This window comes from Trichomycterus rosablanca, chromosome 1 (genome assembly GCF_030014385.1).
Source record: "Trichomycterus rosablanca isolate fTriRos1 chromosome 1, fTriRos1.hap1, whole genome shotgun sequence".
NCBI classification, from domain to species: Eukaryota; Metazoa; Chordata; class Actinopteri; order Siluriformes; family Trichomycteridae; genus Trichomycterus; species Trichomycterus rosablanca.
Genome location: NC_085988.1, coordinates 853,177 through 876,180, shown reverse-complemented (window position 1 = coordinate 876,180; position 23,004 = coordinate 853,177). Strand labels below are relative to the sequence as shown.

Sequence of the window (23,004 nt, the reverse complement as noted above, 5' to 3'; positions counted from 1 at the left end):
TGAATAACGCTTGTCGGGTGTTTATACGTTCTGCAGGTCTGGACAGATTTCGGTGCAGGCTGCTCTAAGTGTATGAAGCTGTATAAAGTTCAGAACCTGAAGGCCTACGCTTTTCTGGAGCAGAACCCCTCGTCCCTCACTAAGGAGGAGTGGCAGCGACAGTACAACGCCGTGAGAGCAAAGCTGGAGAACGCTAACAAACCCACCGAGCTCCCGGCCACCATAACCATACAGGAGGTGGAGAACGCTAACAAACCCCTCAAAACCATAGAGGAGATGTGAACCTTCCTCCTCCTGCCACACCTACACACCTACACCTACTACACGGCTGTGGGAGAGAATTCTGATCCAATTAGATTCATCAATAAATCAATCAATCAATAAATAAATAAAGAGAGAAACTAGAACGTTCCTGCATGATTCTTCTGCACTACATTCACCACATGAGTCTTTCCTCCCCCTGTCCACATATTTATGGTCACCTGTACAGTGGATTATATCATCGTATAACACTATATATATATAATTCATATACTATACACTATACATTTATACACTGTATGAGCAAAAGTATTTGGACATGCCACCATGAGCTTGTTGGACGTCCCATTGACCTCCATTCTGAGAAGCTTCTCACTGGACTTTGGCGTGTGTGGGAATTTGTGCCCGTTCAGTCAGTCCAGCTGAGTGCTGATAGATCAGTTGGTGTTCCAGTTCAACCCAGGCCTGTTATCAACTGTTGTGGACCAAACATGTGGCTTCAGCAGTTAGAGGTGGCGTCCCAATACTTTTGACCAAGTAAAATGCAGATATAAACAAGGGTGTGGTCATTTGAAGGCGGTTTAAACCACAAAGAAGAGATAGATTATGTGGCCAAAAGTACGTGGACACCAGAGCATGAGCTTGTTAGGAGATGGCTCCCCCTTGTGGATGTAACGACCTTCACTTCTCTGTTAATATCCATGAGATTTTGGAGTGTGTCTATGGGAATCTGTGCCCATTTAGTCTAAAGGGCGTCAGGGATCCAGCCCACAACCAGAGTTCCAATTCATTCCAAAGGTGCTCAGTAGGAAGTAGGTTTATTTGTGGACGGTGTTTTATGAACAGCACCAGTAAGTCTGGCTGAAACGTCTGAATTCACTCATTTGAATGGTGTCCACATACTTTTGTCCATATAGCGTATTTAAGATTTTAATTCCTGATTAGTGATGACTTAAAACATTATTAAAAAAGTTGGGACGGGGCCATAATGTGATCAGAAAATAGAAACAGAAAGAAATACAACTAAGTGAGAAAAAACTGCAATATTTTCTCTTTGTTGTATTTCTTTCTGTTTTTCCTGTCTTCATACTGCTGTAACAAGTTAATTTCCCTAAGTGGATCAATAAAGTCTCATCTCATCTCATCATATCTCATCTCATCATATCTCATCTCATCGTATCTCATCTCATCGTATCTCATCTCATCTCAGCTCATCGTATCTCATCTCATCTCATCTCAGCTCATCTCATCTGATCTCATCTCATCATATCTCATCTCATCTCATCTCAGCTCATCGTATCTCATCTCATCTGATCTGATCTGATCTCATCTCAGCTCATCTCATCTCATCATATCTCATCTTATCTCATCTCATCTCATCATATCTCATCTCATCCCATCTCAGCTCATCTCATCTCATCATATCTCATCTTATCTCATCTCATCTCATCATATCTCATCTCATCTCATCGTATCTCATTCATCTCATCGTATCTCATCTCATCGTATCTCATCTCATCTCATCATATCTCATCTCATCTCATCGTATCTCATCTCATCGTATCTCATCTCATCTGATCTCATCTCATCTCATCATATCTCATCTCATCTCATCTCATCGTATCTCATCTCAGCTCAGCTCATCTCAGCTCATCTCATCTCATCTCATCTCATCGTATCTCATCTGATCTCATCTGATCTCATTTAATCTCATCTCATCTCAGCTCATCTCATCTCATCTTAGAAACAGCTCATCTGTACATCAAAAAAACTCAACACCTTTACTCATACAATCCAGGGGCCTTGCTCAAGGGCCCAACAGTGGCAAGATGGATGGATTGATGGCTGGTTGGATGGATGAATTAATGAATGGTTGGTTAGATGGATGGACAGATGGATAGAAGGATGGATTGTATTAATGGACGAATGGATGGATTGATGTACAGTTGGATGGATGGAGAGAGAGATGGAAGAAATAATGGATAGATGATTGGAAGGATTGATAGATGTATGTATGGATGGATGGATGGATAGAAGGATGATGGATGGATGGATGAATGGATGAACAGTTAAAGGTATATATGGACAGGCGTTATTTATCCCTAAGTGTGCTACAGTATTTAACATCATTAACATGGTGAACTCCCATTAAACACTCACACACACCACACCACACCACCAAAAGTATGTGGACAGCTGATCATGAGCTCTAATAATGGAGTCTATCAGTGGGAATTTTGTGACATCCTAAGGCTTTCTGTTGGAGTTCCTCCACCATAAGCTCCTCACACCTGCTCATCATGGATCTGTATGAACTTATACCCAGGAAAGGGCCTTCCCTAAACCGTAACCACAAAGTTAGAGGTATATCAGGTTTTTATTACAAAGACGATCATGATATCAGAGCACAGAAGTATTTAGACGCTGAGCAGTTCAGCAGGAGGAGCTCGGAGAGGAATCTGTCCCAGCGTGAACCTTTTAGCGCTGAACTCCCTCAGCTCGTCCGGGGTGAGTTCACTCTGAGGGGTGAACACGCTGTCCCCTCCTCCTCCCCCACTGCTCCTCATGCCCGCACTCACACCTACTGCACCTCCAAACCCACCAAACCCACCACCACCACCGCTGCTGGGTGCTGTACCCCCCGCTGGAGTGGAGGAACCACCGAACCCTCCTCCACCTCCTCCTGAAGGTGTGAAGGAGAACCCTGCAGCTGGGGTCTGATTGGCTGGAGCAGTGAAGGAGAACGAGGACGCAGAAGGAGCGGGAGAGCCGAATTGGGACGAAGCCGGCTGGGCCGAGGAGGATCCGAATCCAGCGCTGGGCGGGGCGAAGGAGAATCCGGCAGCACCGCTCTGAGAACTGGAACCAAACCCTGGAACATAAATACAAACGCATCAGCATGAGAGTCAGGAACTCTGGTTCCCTCTGTGGGCGTCGGGAACTCTGGTTCCCTCTGTGGGAGTCCGGAACTCTGGTTCCCTCTGTGGGAGTCGGAAACTCTGGTTGCCTCTGTGGGAGTCGGGAACTCTGGTTCCCTCTGTGGGAATCCGGAACTCTGGTTCCCTCTGTGGGAATCCGGCACTCTGGTTCCCTCTGTGGGAATCCGGAACTCTGGTTCCCTCTGTGGGAATCCGGAACTCTGGTTCCCTCTGTGGGAATCCGGAACTCTGGTTCCCTCTGTGGGAATCCGGAACTCTGGTTCCCTCTGTGGGAATCCGGAACTCTGGTTCCCTCTGTGGGAATGCGGAACTCTGGTTCCCTCTGTGGGAATGCGGAACTCTGTTTTGATGTTAGAACCATCGGAACCAAGAACTTAACACAACAGTTTGATTGGTGACGATTGGTGGGAGATGATTGGAGGTTGGATGGATTGATGGGTGATGATAGGAATTCACTAACCTCCTCCTTGAAGTCCAGATGCTGTTGATGACCCAAATCCTGTTGATGTTCCTGATTCCCCAAACCCTCCTGAAGATCCAAACCCTGTGGCCGAGGTGGACCCAAACCCTGAAGATGATGCAGCTCCAAACCCTGATGACGGTGCAGCTCCAAACCCTGTGGACGGAGCTGACCCAAACCCTGCTGAAGATCCGAACCCTGTAGATGAAGCTGAAGAACTGAAGAATCCATCTGATGCTGGCTGAGCTGTCGGATTGCTCAATTCCGCTAACTGTGGAAACCAAAACAAACATCATGGAGGCTTTATAGAGCTTCTGTGAAGAACAAGCCTGCACATATGATTCAGAAAAAAAAACACCAAAAGTATACGGACACCCCAATCTATTATCATGATCAGACTTTGTGGCGATCGTTTAGTCAAGGCCCATTCCTGTTCCAGCCTGTGTGAGGTCCAGAAAGACATGGTGTGGAGATACTTGACCAAATGTGCAGCGGTAGCTTCTTCTGGGAGTGGCGTGGAACAGATGTTTCCTCCTCATCTGAGAGCTCAGGGTCCTAACCCACTTACGAGAGCTGCTTTTTACATGTTGACGCAGATGTTACTTATGAAACTTATAAGATGGAAGATCAACATTCCAATTCTTCCAAAAGCTGTTCAGCGGGGTTGGGGTCCGGGTTCTGTACAGGCTGCTGGAGTTCCTCAACACCTGGTTAAAGTTCTGGAGCTTCATGCACAGAGGCAAAGTCCTGCTGAAACAGGGCCTTCCCTAAACTGTTGCCTTAAACCTGCACTTTCAAGTTTATTTTATAGAATTGATTTTATACAGTTGGTAGTAAAAGGGGTGACAAACAGCTGAAATCATTAGAAGGGGAGTCCACATACTTTCGGCCATGTGGTGTGTGTGAGTGTGTGTGTGTGAGTGTGTGTGTGTGTGTGTGTTGCTTCTCACCATGGCAGAACGTGTGTTTGGGTTCATGGTTCTGAGCTCCTGAACTCTGGACCTCCACTGATTGAAGAGCTGCTGGACCGAGTTCACCTGAAACACACACACACACAGTAAACACACATAACTCCAGATGTTCCAGATGAGGTGGAACTGAGGTGTGTAGATCTTACATAGGACTGCAGGTTCCCAGATGTTCTGCTGGTGTAGTATTCCATCCTCAGTTCCTCAGGTGAGAGCTCCACGAAGCCTGCACACACACACACACTTCTCTAATCTCCAGCCTCATCATGGTCTCATCAACAGCTTGAGAAGGTTCTGAAGGTCCTACCAGAGATGGAAGCTTTGAGGAGCGAGTAACAAGAGAAGATCCACTGTCCTGAGTCCTGCCACGCCTCCATGTCCTTCTGAATCGCCTCTCTGTACACACACACACACACACACACACACCTTGTACACTTCAGGAGGAATTGCACCACTGGATGGCCAAAAGTATCCGGACACCTGAGAAGACTGATCAGTAGGTGTTCCGGTTCATGGAACATGGAACAGTGGTCTCGTGTCAAGGCCATACCGCATACAAATGATCGTCCAGACACAGAGAACACTGTTCCACGTTCTTATTATTGACATCAAGGCGTCCATATAATTAGGACTAGCTCGACGGCACTTCTTCAAACGGACATGGAACAGCGGTCTCGTGTCAAGGTCAAGAAAGCCACACTGGCGCTGAGAAGAACACCACCAAGGGTTTAGAGGAGCAGGATATGAGCTCATGTTGGTGTAAAGCCTGCTCGACTGTGGACGGCGCTTCATACGAATGATCGTCCAGTGATGTTTCCTCCTCCAGACACTGGTGAGAGACCACTGTTCCACGTCCTTGTGAAATCAAGGCGTCAATATAATTAGGGCTAGTCTGACTGCACACACTAAAAAGGAGATGGTACAGTGGTCTCCTGTCAAGGTCAAGAAAGCCAAATTGGATCAGGTGGTCAGACGTGATGGAGATCTTCACCACCAAGGGTTTAGAGGAGACCGTGAAGCCTGCTCGACTGTGGACGGAGTCTCATACGAATGATCGTGCAGTGATATTTCCTCTTCTAGACACTGGTGAGAGACCACTGTTCCACGTCCATATAATTAGGACTAGCTCGACTGCACTTCTTCAAACGGACATGGAACAGTGGTCTCGTGTCAAGGTCAAGAAAGCCAAACTGGATCAGGTGGTCAGACGCGATGCAGATCTTCATCACCAAGGGTTTAGAGGAGACCGTGAAGCCTGCTCGACTGTGGACGGCGCTTCATACGAATGATCGTGCAGTGTTATTTCCTCTTCCAGACACTGGTGAGAGACCACTGTTCCACACCCATATAATGACGTCAAGGTGTCCATATAAGCTGCTTGTTCACAGTCGAGCAAGCTTTAGATAGTTCAGTGATATGATGATATAAAGCCTGCTGGACTGTGAACAGTGTAACCGTGTTGCAGGAGCTTTCAGGTCTAACGTTACTCACATGTCTCGATCATGACCTGCTCCTGCACCTCCTCCTCCTGCATCTCCTCCTCCTGCACCGCCGTAGGTGGAGTGTGTGGTGTTAAGAGAGGAGAAGCGGTTCTGGCTGAAGTCGGAACCCCTGACATCCCGTCCTGCCCCACTGTTCCAGTCTTGACCTCCAGAGAAGGACGAGGGCTGGAGCACACCTCCTCCCGAGCGCTGATTGGGGTTCACCCACACCCGGTTCACTGAGCCTGAGGAGCGAGAATGAGAGCTTGCTCGGCTGTGGACAGTGACTCACACTGCTTATATTTACGGCTGGGGTCAACTCAGAGATGAGGGGGGGTGTCCACATACTTCTGACCAGACAGTGCAGGCATGTTCGTCTTTCACTCTAGTGTGAGTGAGTGAAGCCTGCTTGGCTGTGGACACCACTTACATTTGACCGAACATGATTTGAGCATCAAGAGTTAAGGGCCTCGCTCAGGGGCCCAACAGCAGATTAAACCCACAACCTTCTGATTACTAGAACATTGAACACTAGTCAAAGGGGGTCGAATGAGGGTCCCTGTCTATTGATAAACGAGGAACGGTGAGGCTACAGTCAGTAATTGTATACCTAGAAAATTCATGTGTGGTAGATTAAGCAGTAAACACACACTAACACATACCTGCACATATACACTCCCCTCCAAAAGTACTGGGACGGTGAGGCCGATCCCTTTATTTGGGTTTGACATTAAAAGATCAACACTTCAGCTTTTAGTTCCAGGTGTTTACATCTGGATCCGATACACGCTTTACAAGAAGCAGCACCTTTGGTCTGAACCCACCCATTTCTCTTCTGAGCAAAAGTATTGGGACATGTGAGTGTCGGGTGTGTTGAGCAGACTGTGTGCTTATAGACCCGTTTCGATGAGGTAAACAATAACAACGCTACTGCGCATGTCTGTTCCCTCAGCCTCTCCGGTAGCGCCATTTTTAAACATCCATCCAGCTGTGAACATGACGAGCTCGTACTCCACGAGTCCCCCGAACGTGGAACAAGCGCGAGATAAGCAGAAATTAATGATAGATCATCAAGTATCTTCACCAGACCCTTTTGAGGAGGATTTAAGAAGACCGTGTTTTTCCGCCGACTTAAAACGTTTGCCTGAGGTAACGTACCCGGACGCGTATCACTACCTGGTTAAAACGGAGCGTGCACACTGCACGACTGGATCTTTTGCACTCGGGAGTCTTTCAGTCGGTGTACATTTCACACACTACACCATCTATCACCGACTGGAATCGCAGGCGAGCTTCTCTGCTTTCCCTTTTTATTCTTTTTAATGACACCACGTCCAAAAACGCACGTCAACAAGTGGCGAGAGATCGAAGCGTCTGTGCGCTGATGTGCGGCGTGAAATCAAGGAGGAAAAATAAATGAATCTGAGTGGATTTGGCAACACGAGCAGTATGGATCGTTCTATAGCGAGTTGGAGGTTCATTAATAATTCTGCAATGCAGCGTGGGTGTTATGTTTTGTAGAGGACGATCAAATCAGAAATACTGTAACACGTGAGTGTGTGTGCCGATGTATTCTGATATAAACTATAATAATTACGCCCCTCTCCCACCTGTTTACACTCCTCTGCTGCGTTTCCCCTCACACCGTATCCTGCGTTCTCATTGGCTGTTCGACATGTCACTCATTTTCAGTCGGACATCTCGGATCAGATATCTGACCTGCTAGAAAACCCGATCCGGTCGGCGAGCCGGTCGGGTCGAGTTGTTGAGTAGTTCACACTTAGCGATCGGGAGCCGAGTTTTGATCGCCGAGTGAACGCCGAGTCGCTCCCGAGTGTGAACCAGGCATTAAGGTACGGGACTAGTAAGCAGAAGGACGCTGGTTCAAGCCCCACCACTGCCAGGTTGCAACTGTCCGGCCCTTCAGCAAGGCCCTTAACCCTCAACTGCTTAGACTGTAAGTCGCTTTGGATAAAAGCGTCCGCTGAAAATGTAAAATGTAAGTGTCATCTCCCCTTTTACCTTCTGTGAAAAGTCTGCTGAGCTAAGAGCCATTATAGTATAATAATAATTAGAACATATAAGCTAACGCTGAAACAATTTTTATAGCCCAACTGGAAACACATAAAATATTTCACAGTGAGCACAATGTATTCATAAACAGTTTATTTACTTTTTGTATTACAAAAGTTACAGATGGGACGATCGATCTGCTATGAATCGTATCGGCCGATTTTGAATCAAAATATGCTATCGGCGATCGGCCGATATTTCCCGAACGTAGCCGATCCGATGGCGTGATATATGAAGACCGTGTTAAGCTTAACAGCTCAGTGGATCGATCCAGACTTCGAGCCGCGAAGCACCAACCATCACATCACCATTCATCATCCATCGTACAGAAACCATCGTACAGAAACCATGGTGAACGCTCTTCACCACCTAAAATAACATCATTAACGTTGTGCATCATAGATACGATGCAATTTTGCTGATTGAAATATTTACTTTAAAAAGATAATACAGCCCGATCCCATCTGAGCCGATTCTATCAGCACGTTATATAAACTCCTGGTTCCCTCTCGTAAGCGGTTCTTGCTTTTGATGTAGATGAGAGCGGAAAACGTTACAGAGCCGAGCGAAGGCAAAAGTGCATCAGTTACTAAGTTGGTTAGTTCGGGATCATCTGCTCTGACTGACAGAAAACGTTTAGCTTCGTCAAGTCGGTTCCCGCTCTGTGGTAATAACCAGTATAATTAAGCCTGAACTTTATAAGCTCTTTTTAAAGGTAAGAGAGTCACACAGAATGTTCTGTAGTAGCTGGTGTTTATTTAAAACCACGACATTAATTATTAACAGTAAACACGCAGAGATAACCGAGAAAAGAAACTTACGCTTCGGTTCAAATGAATCGACTCCTGAATCACTTCTATCGATACCGTGATTTGTCACCGGATTATCTTCACTGTTCGTCCTATTTTTAAGGTTTTTCCAGACTGAACTGGATAATATTAAACAGAAAAGTACTCGTGCCCCACAGGTTGAAAACTTTTGGCTGTATTTACTGCTAATTTTGCGCTAAAAACTGCATGTTGCAAACCCTCGCCCCGCATCGGCTATCGGCCGATCGCCCTGAAGAGAGACAAACCCCGATCAGTACATCTCTAACAAAAGTAGAACCATGTTTCTTTACAGGTCTGCATGTCATTTAATAATTGAGCTAAAAGCTGTTGATATAATTCCATATAGTGATAGTACCTGGCCTGAGGGAACATCCGACAACCGACCAACACGGTCCTAACTTTAATTTAGACATACTGTCGATAAATCACACCTGAACTAACGCAAAGGAATTGAAGCAGTCGTGATCAATCGCTGTTGTTCTGAGCGCTGTTTACCACCAAGCGGAAGCGTCTTAGGAACAGCTACGCCACTTCCTGGACTCATGAATCGTCTATAAATGAAAACCAGAGCGCTGTCTACGGGTGAGAAACTAGCAGTTGTGAAGCTGAGAGAAGATGGAAAAGCAATCAGAGCCATAGACCACAGAAGTCGTCTCGCCATGTTGTTGTGCCCATATTTGGTAACCCGGGTCTAAGAGAAATTTTGAACGGGAAATATGAGCGGAGATTTCGCAAGTCGCCTCTCTCGCATCCTGTAGTCATGAAAAATGTTCCAGAGCTGTTAGGTTTTGTTTTATGGAGATTCTTCTGTCTATTATAACTGGATCCTCTGAATTATAAAGCCGTTAAAGAGTCAAAATATGAATATTGCTACATGTAAGCTAATGCTACTGCGCACGGAATTGACGTCACCAGACTGGAAGCCTCTTAATGTTTTCTTTTTTTTTTCTTTTATAAGCCTCTTAAATAACCGCAGGAAGCAGCGCGATTCACCAGAGTAACAGTGCGGTGATATTCACAAGTTTTACTTGATATTTTTAGTAGCTAGCTACATTATAGTAGAAAGCGAGGACGGTCGGGTGTTACGCCGCTCGTTCCGTCGATTCGATTGGTGTAGTTCAGTGACGTCTAATTAATGCGCAGTAGCGTTAGCTTTCGTGTAGCATTATTAGTATTACGATCCTTTAACGACCTCGTAATTCAGAGGATCCGGTGATGTACAGGAGGAAAATGTACACAGGATGCGTTAGAGTCGATTTTTTGAAAACCCCGTTCATATTTCCCCCCATAGGAAATCTGACTTCGACCCGGGTCTCCAAATATGGGCATGACGAGGACTACAGAATGACGCCCGACTTCAGTGGACTATTGCACAAATATCGGTCATAGCCAGTACAACCGTTTGGAACGTCCTGAAGAAGAACGTCGTCGCTGGTGTACTAACAGATGTGGAACAGGTAGACCAAGGAAAACATCTGCAGTTGGCCGCTCAGGTGGCGCAGCGGTACAAACACACGCTGGAACCAGAGCTGGGATCTCGAGTACATCGTATCGAGTCTCAGCTCCGCCTGCCGGCTAAGGCTGAGCGGCCACATGAACAACGATTGGCCCGTTGTTCAGATATGGGCGGGACTAAGTCGGATGGGGTCTCTCTCTCATAACTGGTGCGATTACGACCTCTGCTGGCTGATTGATGGTGCCTGCACAGAGCTGTCAGGGTGCGTCTCTCCTTACAGAGTGCTGGCGGAGAGGAAGCGTGACGCAATGGCCAGTGATAGCTCAGTGGTTAAGGTACTGGACTAGTAAACAGAAGGTTGCCGGTTCAAGCCACGCCACCACCAAGTTGCCACTGTTGGGTCCCTGAGCAAGGCCCTTAACCCTCAACTGCTCATCGTGTTCCGCTCATTGTGTAAGTCGCTTTGGATAAAAGCGTCTGCTAAATGCTGAAAATGTAAATGTAAATGTAATCGGGCAATAAATAAAAGCATTTTATGCAAACAAGTACTGAGGTGAAAGCCTGGAGAAACATCACACCAGAAGGATGAAAACGTTCAGAGATGTCAGTGGCTCACAGGCTTGATGCAGATATTAAACTAACTTTAAGTCTTATTCACTTTAATTTGTTTTAAGTTGATCTGTTCCAATATTTTTGCTCACAAGAAAAATGGGTGGGTTCAGATAAAAGGTGCTATCTAAACACACACACACACACACACACACACACACACACTAAATCACACACACTAAATCACACACACACACACACTAAATCACACACACACACTAAATCACACACACACTAAATCACACACACACACACACACACACACACACACACACTAAATCACACACACACACAATAAATCACACACACTAAATCACACACACACACACACACACACTAAATCACACACACACTAAATCACACACACACACACACACACTAAATCACACACACACACTAAATCACACACACACTAAATCACACACACACTAAATCACACACACACACACACACACACTAAATCACACACACACACTAAATCACACACACACTAAATCACACACACACACACACACACTAAATCACACACACACTAAATCACACACACACACAATAAATCAATCACACACACTAAATCACACACACACACACACACTAAATCACACACACACACACTAAATCACACACACACACACTAAATCACACACACACTAAATCACACACACACACAATAAATCAATCACACACACTAAATCACACACACACACACACACACTAAATCACACACACACACACACACTAAATCACACACACACTAAATCACACACACACACTAAATCACACACACACACACTAAATCACACACACACTAAATCACACACACACTAAATCACACACACACACAATAAATCAATCACACACACTAAATCACACACACACACACACACACACTAAATCACACACACACACACACACTAAATCACACACACACACACACACACACTAAATCACACACACACTAAATCACACACACACACAATAAATCAATCACACACACACACACACTAAATCACACACACACTAAATCACACACACACACAATAAATCAATCACACACACACACACACTAAATCACACACACACACACACACTAAATCACACACACACACACACACACACACACTAAATCACACACACTAAATCACACACACTAAATAACACACACACTAAATCAATTACACACACTAAATCAATCACACACACACACTAAATCAATCACACACACACTAAATCAATCACACACACACACACTAAATCAATCACACACACACTAGATCAATCACACACACACACAATAAATCAATCACACACACACTAGATCAATCACACACACACTAAATCAATCACGCACACACTAGATCAATCACACACACACACAATAAATCAATCACACACACACTAGATCAATCACACACACACACAATAAATCAATCACACACACACTAGATCAATCACACACACACTAGATCAATCACACACACACTAAATCAATCACACACACACAGACTAAATCAATCACACACACAATAAATCAATCACACACACACTAAATCAATCACACACACACACACAATAAATCAATCACACACACACTAAATCAATCACACACACACACACACACAATAAATCAATCACACACACACTAAATCAATCACACACACACACACACACTAAATCACACACACACTAAATCACACACACACAATAAATCAATCACACACACTAAATCAATCACACACACACACACTAAATCAATCACACACACACAATAAATCAATCACACACACTAAATCAATCACACACACACACACAATAAATCACACACACACACACACTAAATCACACACACACACACACACTAAATCAATCACACACACACACACAATAAATCACACACACACACACTAAATCACACACACACACACTAAATCAATCACACACACACACAAAAAATCAATCACACACACTAAATCAATCACACACACACACACACAATAAATCACACACACACACTAAATCAATCACACACACACACAATAAATCACACACACACACACACTAAATCAATCACACACACACACACACACTAAATCAATCACACACAATAAATCACACACACACACACACACTAAATCAATCACACACACACACACACACACTAAATCACACACACACACTAAATCACACACACACACTAAATCACACACACACACACACTAAATCAATCACACACACACACACTAAATCAATCACACACACTAAATCACACACACACTAAATCACACACACACACTAAATCACACACACACACACTAAATCAATCACACACACACAATAAATCACACACACACACTAAATCAATCACACACACACACACACACACACTAAATCACACACACACACACACTAAATCACACACACACACACACACTAAATCAATCACACATACTAAATCACACACACTAAATCACACACACACTAAATCACACACACACACACACACACAATAAATCAATCACACACACTAAATCAATCACACACACTAAATCACACACACACACACTAAATCAATCACACACACTAAATCACACACAATAAATCACACACACACTAAATCACACACACACACTTGATGTTGATGTACTATTTTGATTTTGTACTATGATGTGTATGGTGTATGTACGTATTTGTTTTGATTATTTGTCTTATGTAAAGCGTCTTTGAGTATCTTGAAAAGCGCTATATAAATAAAATGTATTATTATTATTATTATTATAAATCAATCACACACACACTAAATCACACACACACACACACACTAAATCAATCACACACACACTAAATCAATCACACACACACACACACACACACTAAATCAATCACACACACACTAAATCACACACACACACACACACTAAATCAATCACACACACACTAAATCACACACACACACACACACACACACACACTAAATCAATCACACACACACTAAATCAATCACACACACACTAAATCACACACAATAAATCACACACACACACACACTAAATCAATCACACACACACACACACACTAAATCAATCACACACACACTAAATCACACACACACACACACACACACTAAATCAATCACACACACACTAAATCACACACAATAAATCACACACACACACACACTAAATCAATCACACACACACACTAAATCACACACACACACACTAAATCAATCACACACACACTAAATCACACACACACTAAATCACACACACACACACACACACACTAAATCAATCACACACACACACTAAATCACACACACACACACACACACACTAAATCAATCACACACACACTAAATCAATCACACACACTAAATCACACACACACACAAAATCAATCACACACACTAAATCACACACACACACTAAATCAATCACACACACACACACACACACACACTAAATCACACACACTAAATCACACACACACACAAAATCAATCACACACACTAAATCACACACACACACTAAATCAATCACACACACACTAAATCACACACACACACACACACACACACACACTAAATCAATCACACACACACTAAATCACACACACACACACTAAATCAATCACACACACACTAAATCACACACAATAAATCACACACACACACACACACACTAAATCAATCACACACACACTAAATCAATCACACACACACTAAATCACACACAATAAATCACACACACACACACACTAAATCAATCACACACACACACTAAATCACACACACACACACACACACTAAATCAATCACACACACACTAAATCACACACACTAAATCACACACACACACACACTAAATCAATCACACACACACTAAATCAATCACACACACACTAAATCACACACAATAAATCACACACACACTAAATCAATCACACACACTAAATCACACACACACACACACACACACTAAATCAATCACACACACACACACACACACACACTAAATCACACACAATAAATCACACACACACACACACACACACACTAAATCAATCACACACACACTAAATCAATCACACACACACTAAATCACACACAATAAATCACACACACACACACACACTAAATCAATCACACACACACACTAAATCACACACACACACACACACTAAATCAATCACACACACACTAAATCACACACACTAAATCACACACACACACACACTAAATCAATCACACACACACTAAATCAATCACACACACACTAAATCACACACAATAAATCACACACACACTAAATCAATCACACACACTAAATCACACACACACACACACACACACACTAAATCAATCACACACACACTAAATCACACACACACACACTAAATCAATCACACACACACTAAATCACACACACACACACACTAAATCAATCACACACACACTAAATCACACACAATAAATCACACACACACACACACACTAAATCAATCACACACACACACTAAATCACACACACACACACACACTAAATCAATCACACACACACTAAATCACACACACACTAAATCACACACACACACACACACTAAATCACACACACACACACACACTAAATCACACACACACACACACACACACTAAATCAATCACACACACACTAAATCAATCACACACACACTAAATCACACACACACACACACTAAATCAATCACACACACACACACTAAATCACACACACACACACACACACTAAATCAATCACACACACACTAAATCAATCACACACACACACTAAATCACACACACACACACACACACACTAAATCAATCACACACACACTAAATCAATCACACACACACTAAATCACACACACTAAAACACACACACACTAAATCACACACACACACTAAATCACACACACACACACACACTAAATCAATCACACACACACTAAATCAATCACACACACACTAAATCACACACAATAAATCACACACACACTAAATCAATCACACACACACTAAATCACACACAATAAATCACACACACACACACACACTAAATCAATCACACACACACACTAAATCACACACACACACACTAAATCAATCACACACACACTAAATCACACACACACTAAATCACACACACACACACACTAAATCACACACACACACACACACACACACACACACTAAATCAATCACACACACACTAAATCAATCACACACACACTAAATCACACACACACACACACACTAAATCAATCACACACACACTAAATCACACACACACACACACACACACACTAAATCAATCACACACACACTAAATCAATCACACACACACACTAAATCACACACACACACACACACACACACACTAAATCAATCACACACACACTAAATCAATCACACACACACTAAATCACACACACACTAAATCACACACACACTAAATCACACACACACACACACACACACACACACACACACACACACACACACACACACACACACACACACACCTGTACTGATTGTGCTGTTGTTTATCTGCTCGGTGACTGTGTGGACTGTATTGTCTTTTGGCAGGACTCATATATAAATGAAATATTATAAGGCAGATACTATTTGCACCCAGGTGTAAATATCACAAGATTACAAACAATTTCACTATTTTTTATATTATTTTCAGATTGTATTATTTACATTATACATTATCTACACCCAGGTGTAAAGTATCATGTTAGGTACTCCTTCAGCCTGGCTAAGTGCAGCAGGCATTGGTTCCACAAGTGGACGGAAATATCTGGATGGGTGTTGACCAGTGCCATCTGGATACCCACCCACAGGTCGGTGGTATTTGTAGGTGCATGATCTCTGGTCCCTCTATGACATATTCCCAGTACATGTGACACTGGATTAGGGAATGTTAAATGTCCCACCCGTCTGGTACCCACAATCTTGCCTCACTCAGACTCCATTAATTCGCATCGCCTTGCCATGAGCACACTGGCCAGTGGTCAGCCTTACTCACAAGATAATACCTCACAACTTGGGCATTCCCAAGTCCCCAGGTAACGCCACTTCATGATCAATTACTGCTATCCCTTGACCTTTAGCATGTCCATGTGTAGTGTTTATATATCCTTGGTAGACATGCGCAGTTGAGTTTGTTTGCTCTTTTTCTTTTTGGGGTACGAATAGCTGTACTGTGTGGGGAATGCTGTGTGTACCCGGGTGCAAACATTAAACATAATATATTACCGTGACGTTAATTATCAGCATTTACACAGATTAAATCCACACAAACTTTAGCTTAGTTTAGCTTAGCTTAGCATAGTTCCCGTTACCTCCTCTGCTGCTCTGGTTCTGGTTCTGGTTCTGGTTCCTTCCTCCTCTCGGATGTTCATTCCAACATTGATCACCATACCGACACCTTCCCTCCATAAAGAAACGACACACAGCCATTATAGTAATAATAAAGTTTTCATTTATTACATTAAAACTAGTTACTAGTCATAAAACTGAGCTACAGCGCTAACGCTAACGCTAACGCTGCTTCTTCTGCTCTATTCATGATAACGCTGAGGCGCGCTCCCGCCACCTACCGGAGAGAACGGGGGCGAGGCGCGCTCCCGACACCTCAGCGAACGCGCCCTCTACAATACACTGTTACCACCCAGTGATTATTTACTGAATTATACACACTTAACACACGTGTAACTCCTCTAATATTCATATTAAACACATATTTAACACATATAACATGTTAGTGCAGCTTTAAATGCACATGTGGTGATTATTTACTGAATTATACACACTTAACACACGTGTAACTCCTCTAATATTCATATTAAACACATATTTAACACATATAACATGTTAGTGCAGCTTTAAATGCACATGTGGTGATTATTTACTGAATTATACACACTTAACACACGTGTAACTCCTCTAATATTCATATTAAACACTATTTAACACATATAACATGTTAGTGCAGCTTTAAATGCACATGTGATGATTATTTACTGAATTATACACACTTAACACACGTGTAACTCCTCTAATATTCATATTAAACACATATTTAACACATATAACATGTTAGTGCAGCTTTAAATGCACATGTGATGATTATTTACTGAATTATACACACTTAACACACGTGTAACTCCTCTAATATTCATATTAAACACATATTTAACACATATAACATGTTAGTGCAGCTTTAAATGCACATGTGGTGATTATTTACTGAATTATACACACTTAACACACGTGTAACTCCTCTAATATTCATATTAAACACATATTTAACACATATAACATGTTAGTGCAGCTTTAAATGCACATGTGATGATTATTTACTGAATTATACACACTTAACACACGTGTAACTCCATTAATATTCATATTAAACACTATTTAATACATATAACATGTTAGTGCAGCTTTAAATGCACATGTGGTGATTATTTACTGAATTATACACACTTAACACACGTGTAACTCCTCTAATATTCATATTAAACACTATTTAACACATATAACATGTTAGTGCAGCTTTAAATGCACGTGGTGATTATTTACTGAATTATACACACTTAACACACCTGTAACTCCTCTAATATTCATATTAAACACATATTTAACACATATAACATGTTAGTGCAGCTTTAAATGCACATGTGGTGATTATTTACTGAATTATACACACTTAACACACGTGTAACTCCTCTAATATTCATATTAAACACTATTTAACACATATAACATGTTAGTGCAGCTTTAAATGCACATGTGATGATTATTTACTGAATTATACACACTAAACACACGTGTAACTCCTCTAATATTCATATTAAACACTATTTAACACATATAACATGTTAGTGCAGCTTTAAATGCACGTGGTGATTATTTACTGAATTATACACACTTAACACACGTGTAACTCCTCTAATATTCATATTAAACACTATTTAACACATATAACATGTTAGTGCAGCTTTAAATGCACATGTGGTGATTAATTACTGAATTATACACACTTAACACACGTGTAACTCCTCTAATATTCATATTAAACACATATTTAACACATATAACATGTTAGTGCAGCTTTAAATGCACATGTGGTGATTATTTACTGAATTATACACACTTAACACACGTGTAACTCCTCTAATATTCATATTAAACACTATTTAACACATATAACATGTTAGTGCAGCTTTAAATGCACATGTGATGATTATTTACTGAATTATACACACTTAACACACGTGTAACTCTTCTAATATTCATATTAAACACATATTTAACACATATAACATGTTAGTGCAGCTTTAAATGCACATGTGATGATTATTTACTGAATTATACACACTTAACACACGTGTAACTCTTCTAATATTCATATTAAACACATATTTAACACATATAACATGTTAGTGCAGCTTTAAATGCACATGTGATGATTATTTACTGAATTATACACACTTAACACACCTGTAACTCCTCTAATATTCATATTAAACACATATTTAACACATATAACATGTTAGTGCAGCTTTAAATGCACATGTGATGATTATTTACTGAATTATACACACTTAACACACGTGTAACTCCTCTAATATTCATATTAAACACATATTTAACACATATAACATGTTAGTGCAGCTTTAAATGCACATGTGATGATTATTTACTGAATTATACACACTTAACACACGTGTAACTCCTCTAATATTCATATTAAACACATATTTAACACATATAACATGTTAGTGCAGCTTTAAATGCACATGTGGTGATTATTTACTGAATTATACACACTTAACACACGTGTAACTCCTCTAATATTCATATTAAACACATATTTAACACATATAACATGTTAGTGCAGCTTTAAATGCACATGTGATGATTATTTACTGAATTATACACACTTAACACACGTGTAACTCCATTAATATTCATATTAAACACTATTTAATACATATAACATGTTAGTGCAGCTTTAAATGCACATGTGGTGATTATTTACTGAATTATACACACTTAACACACGTGTAACTCCTCTAATATTCATATTAAACACTATTTAACACATATAACATGTTAGTGCAGCTTTAAATGCACGTGGTGATTATTTACTGAATTATACACACTTAACACACCTGTAACTCCTCTAATATTCATATTAAACACATATTTAACACATATAACATGTTAGTGCAGCTTTAAATGCACATGTGGTGATTATTTACTGAATTATACACACTTAACACACGTGTAACTCCTCTAATATTCATATTAAACACTATTTAACACATATAACATGTTAGTGCAGCTTTAAATGCACATGTGATGATTATTTACTGAATTATACACACTAAACACACGTGTAACTCCTCTAATATTCATATTAAACACTATTTAACACATATAACATGTTAGTGCAGCTTTAAATGCACGTGGTGATTATTTACTGAATTATACACACTTAACACACGTGTAACTCCTCTAATATTCATATTAAACACTATTTAACACATATAACATGTTAGTGCAGCTTTAAATGCACATGTGGTGATTAATTACTGAATTATACACACTTAACACACGTGTAACTCCTCTAATATTCATATTAAACACATATTTAACACATATAACATGTTAGTGCAGCTTTAAATGCACATGTGGTGATTATTTACTGAATTATACACACTTAACACACGTGTAACTCCTCTAATATTCATATTAAACACTATTTAACACATATAACATGTTAGTGCAGCTTTAAATGCACATGTGATGATTATTTACTGAATTATACACACTTAACACACGTGTAACTCTTCTAATATTCATATTAAACACATATTTAACACATATAACATGTTAGTGCAGCTTTAAATGCACATGTGATGATTATTTACTGAATTATACACACTTAACACACGTGTAACTCTTCTAATATTCATATTAAACACATATTTAACACATATAACATGTTAGTGCAGCTTTAAATGCACATGTGATGATTATTTACTGAATTATACACACTTAACACACCTGTAACTCCTCTAATATTCATATTAAACACATATTTAACACATATAACATGTTAGTGCAGCTTTAAATGCACATGTGGTGATTATTTACTGAATTATACACACTTAACACACGTGTAACTCCTCTAATATTCATATTAAACACTATTTAATACATATAACATGTTAGTGCAGCTTTAAATGCACATGTGATGATTATTTACTGAATTATACACACTTAACACACGTGTAACTCTTCTAATATTCATATTAAACACATATTTAACACATATAACATGTTAGTGCAGCTTTAAATGCACATGTGGTGATTATTTACTGAATTATACACACTAAACACACGTGTAACTCCTCTAATATTCATATTAAACACATATTTAACACATATAACATGTTAGTGCAGCTTTAAATGCACATGTGATGATTATTTACTGAATTATACACACTTAACACACGTGTAACTCCTCTAATATTCATATTAAACACTATTTAATACATATAACATGTTAGTGCAGCTTTAAATGCACGTGGTGATTATTTACTGAATTATACACACTTAACACACGTGTAACTCCTCTAATATTCATATTAAACACTATTTAATACATATAACATGTTAGTGCAGCTTTAAATGCACATGTGGTGATTATTTACTGAATTATACACACTTAACACACCTGTAACTCCTCTAATATTCATATTAAACACATATTTAACACATATAACATGTTAGTGCAGCTTTAAATGCACATGTGGTGATTATTTACTGAATTATACACACTAAACACACGTGTAACTCCTCTAATATTCATATTAAACACTATTTAACACATATAACATGTTAGTGCAGCTTTAAATGCACATGTGGTGATTATTTACTGAATTATACACACTAAACACACGTGTAACTCCTCTAATATTCATATTAAACACATATTTAACACATATAACATGTTAGTGCAGCTTTAAATGCACATGTGGTGATTATTTACTGAATTATACACACTAAACACACGTGTAACTCCTCTAATATTCATATTAAACACATATTTAACACATATAACATGTTAGTGCAGCTTTAAATGCATATGTGGTGATTATTTACTGAATTATACACACTTAACACACGTGTAACTCCTCTAATATTCATATTAAACACTATTTAACACATATAACATGTTAGTGCAGCTTTAAATGCACATGTAATGATTATTTACTGAATTATACACACTTAACACACGTGTAACTCCTCTAATATTCATATTAAACACTATTTAACACATATAACATGTTAGTGCAGCTTTAAATGCACATGTCATGTGGTGATTATTTACTGAATTATACACACTTAACACACGTGTAACTCCTCTAATATTCATATTAAACACATATTTAACACATATAACATGTTAGTGCAGCTTTAAATGCACATGTGATGATTATTTACTGAATTATACACACTTAACACACGTGTAACTCTTCTAATATTCATATTAAACACATATTTAACACATATAACATGTTAGTGCAGCTTTAAATGCACATGTGATGATTATTTACTGAATTATACACACTTAACACACGTGTAACTCTTCTAATATTCATATTAAACACATATTTAACACATATAACATGTTAGTGCAGCTTTAAATGCACATGTGATGATTATTTACTGAATTATACACACTTAACACACCTGTAACTCCTCTAATATTCATATTAAACACATATTTAACACATATAACATGTTAGTGCAGCTTTAAATGCACATGTGGTGATTATTTACTGAATTATACACACTTAACACACGTGTAACTCCTCTAATATTC

General features: G+C 40.1%; 1 protein-coding gene across 1 annotated transcript; it reads right to left on the bottom strand.

Moving 5' to 3' along the window:
* Positions 1 to 2,619: 2,619 nt before the first annotated feature.
* On the bottom strand, positions 2,620 to 17,654 carry nup42 (nucleoporin 42). Its single transcript, XM_062999255.1, has 7 exons — positions 17,444 to 17,654; positions 6,120 to 6,354; positions 4,936 to 5,024; positions 4,778 to 4,854; positions 4,611 to 4,697; positions 3,661 to 3,931; positions 2,620 to 3,133 (listed from the first exon to the last, which is right to left on the bottom strand). Exons 1-7 carry the CDS (start codon positions 17,559 to 17,561, stop codon positions 2,679 to 2,681), a joined length of 1,332 nt encoding a protein of 443 aa, XP_062855325.1. The 5' UTR covers positions 17,562 to 17,654; the 3' UTR covers positions 2,620 to 2,678.
* Between the last annotated feature and the right edge of the window lie 5,350 nt (positions 17,655 to 23,004).

What these genes read in the sequence shown, in the direction of transcription:
- nup42 (XM_062999255.1), bottom strand. Translation starts at nt 17,561, where the DNA reads ATGGCTGTGTGTCGTTTCTTTATGGAGGGAAGGTGTCGGTATGGTGAT. An exon ending in GCAGGTCATGATCGAGACAT is followed by an intron (nt 5,025 to 6,119) that starts GTGAGTAACGTT and finishes GTGTGTGTACAG; the next exon opens with AGAGGCGATTCAGAAGGACA. An exon ending in CTGGGAACCTGCAGTCCTAT is followed by an intron (nt 4,698 to 4,777) that starts GTAAGATCTACA and finishes TGTGTGTTTCAG; the next exon opens with GTGAACTCGGTCCAGCAGCT.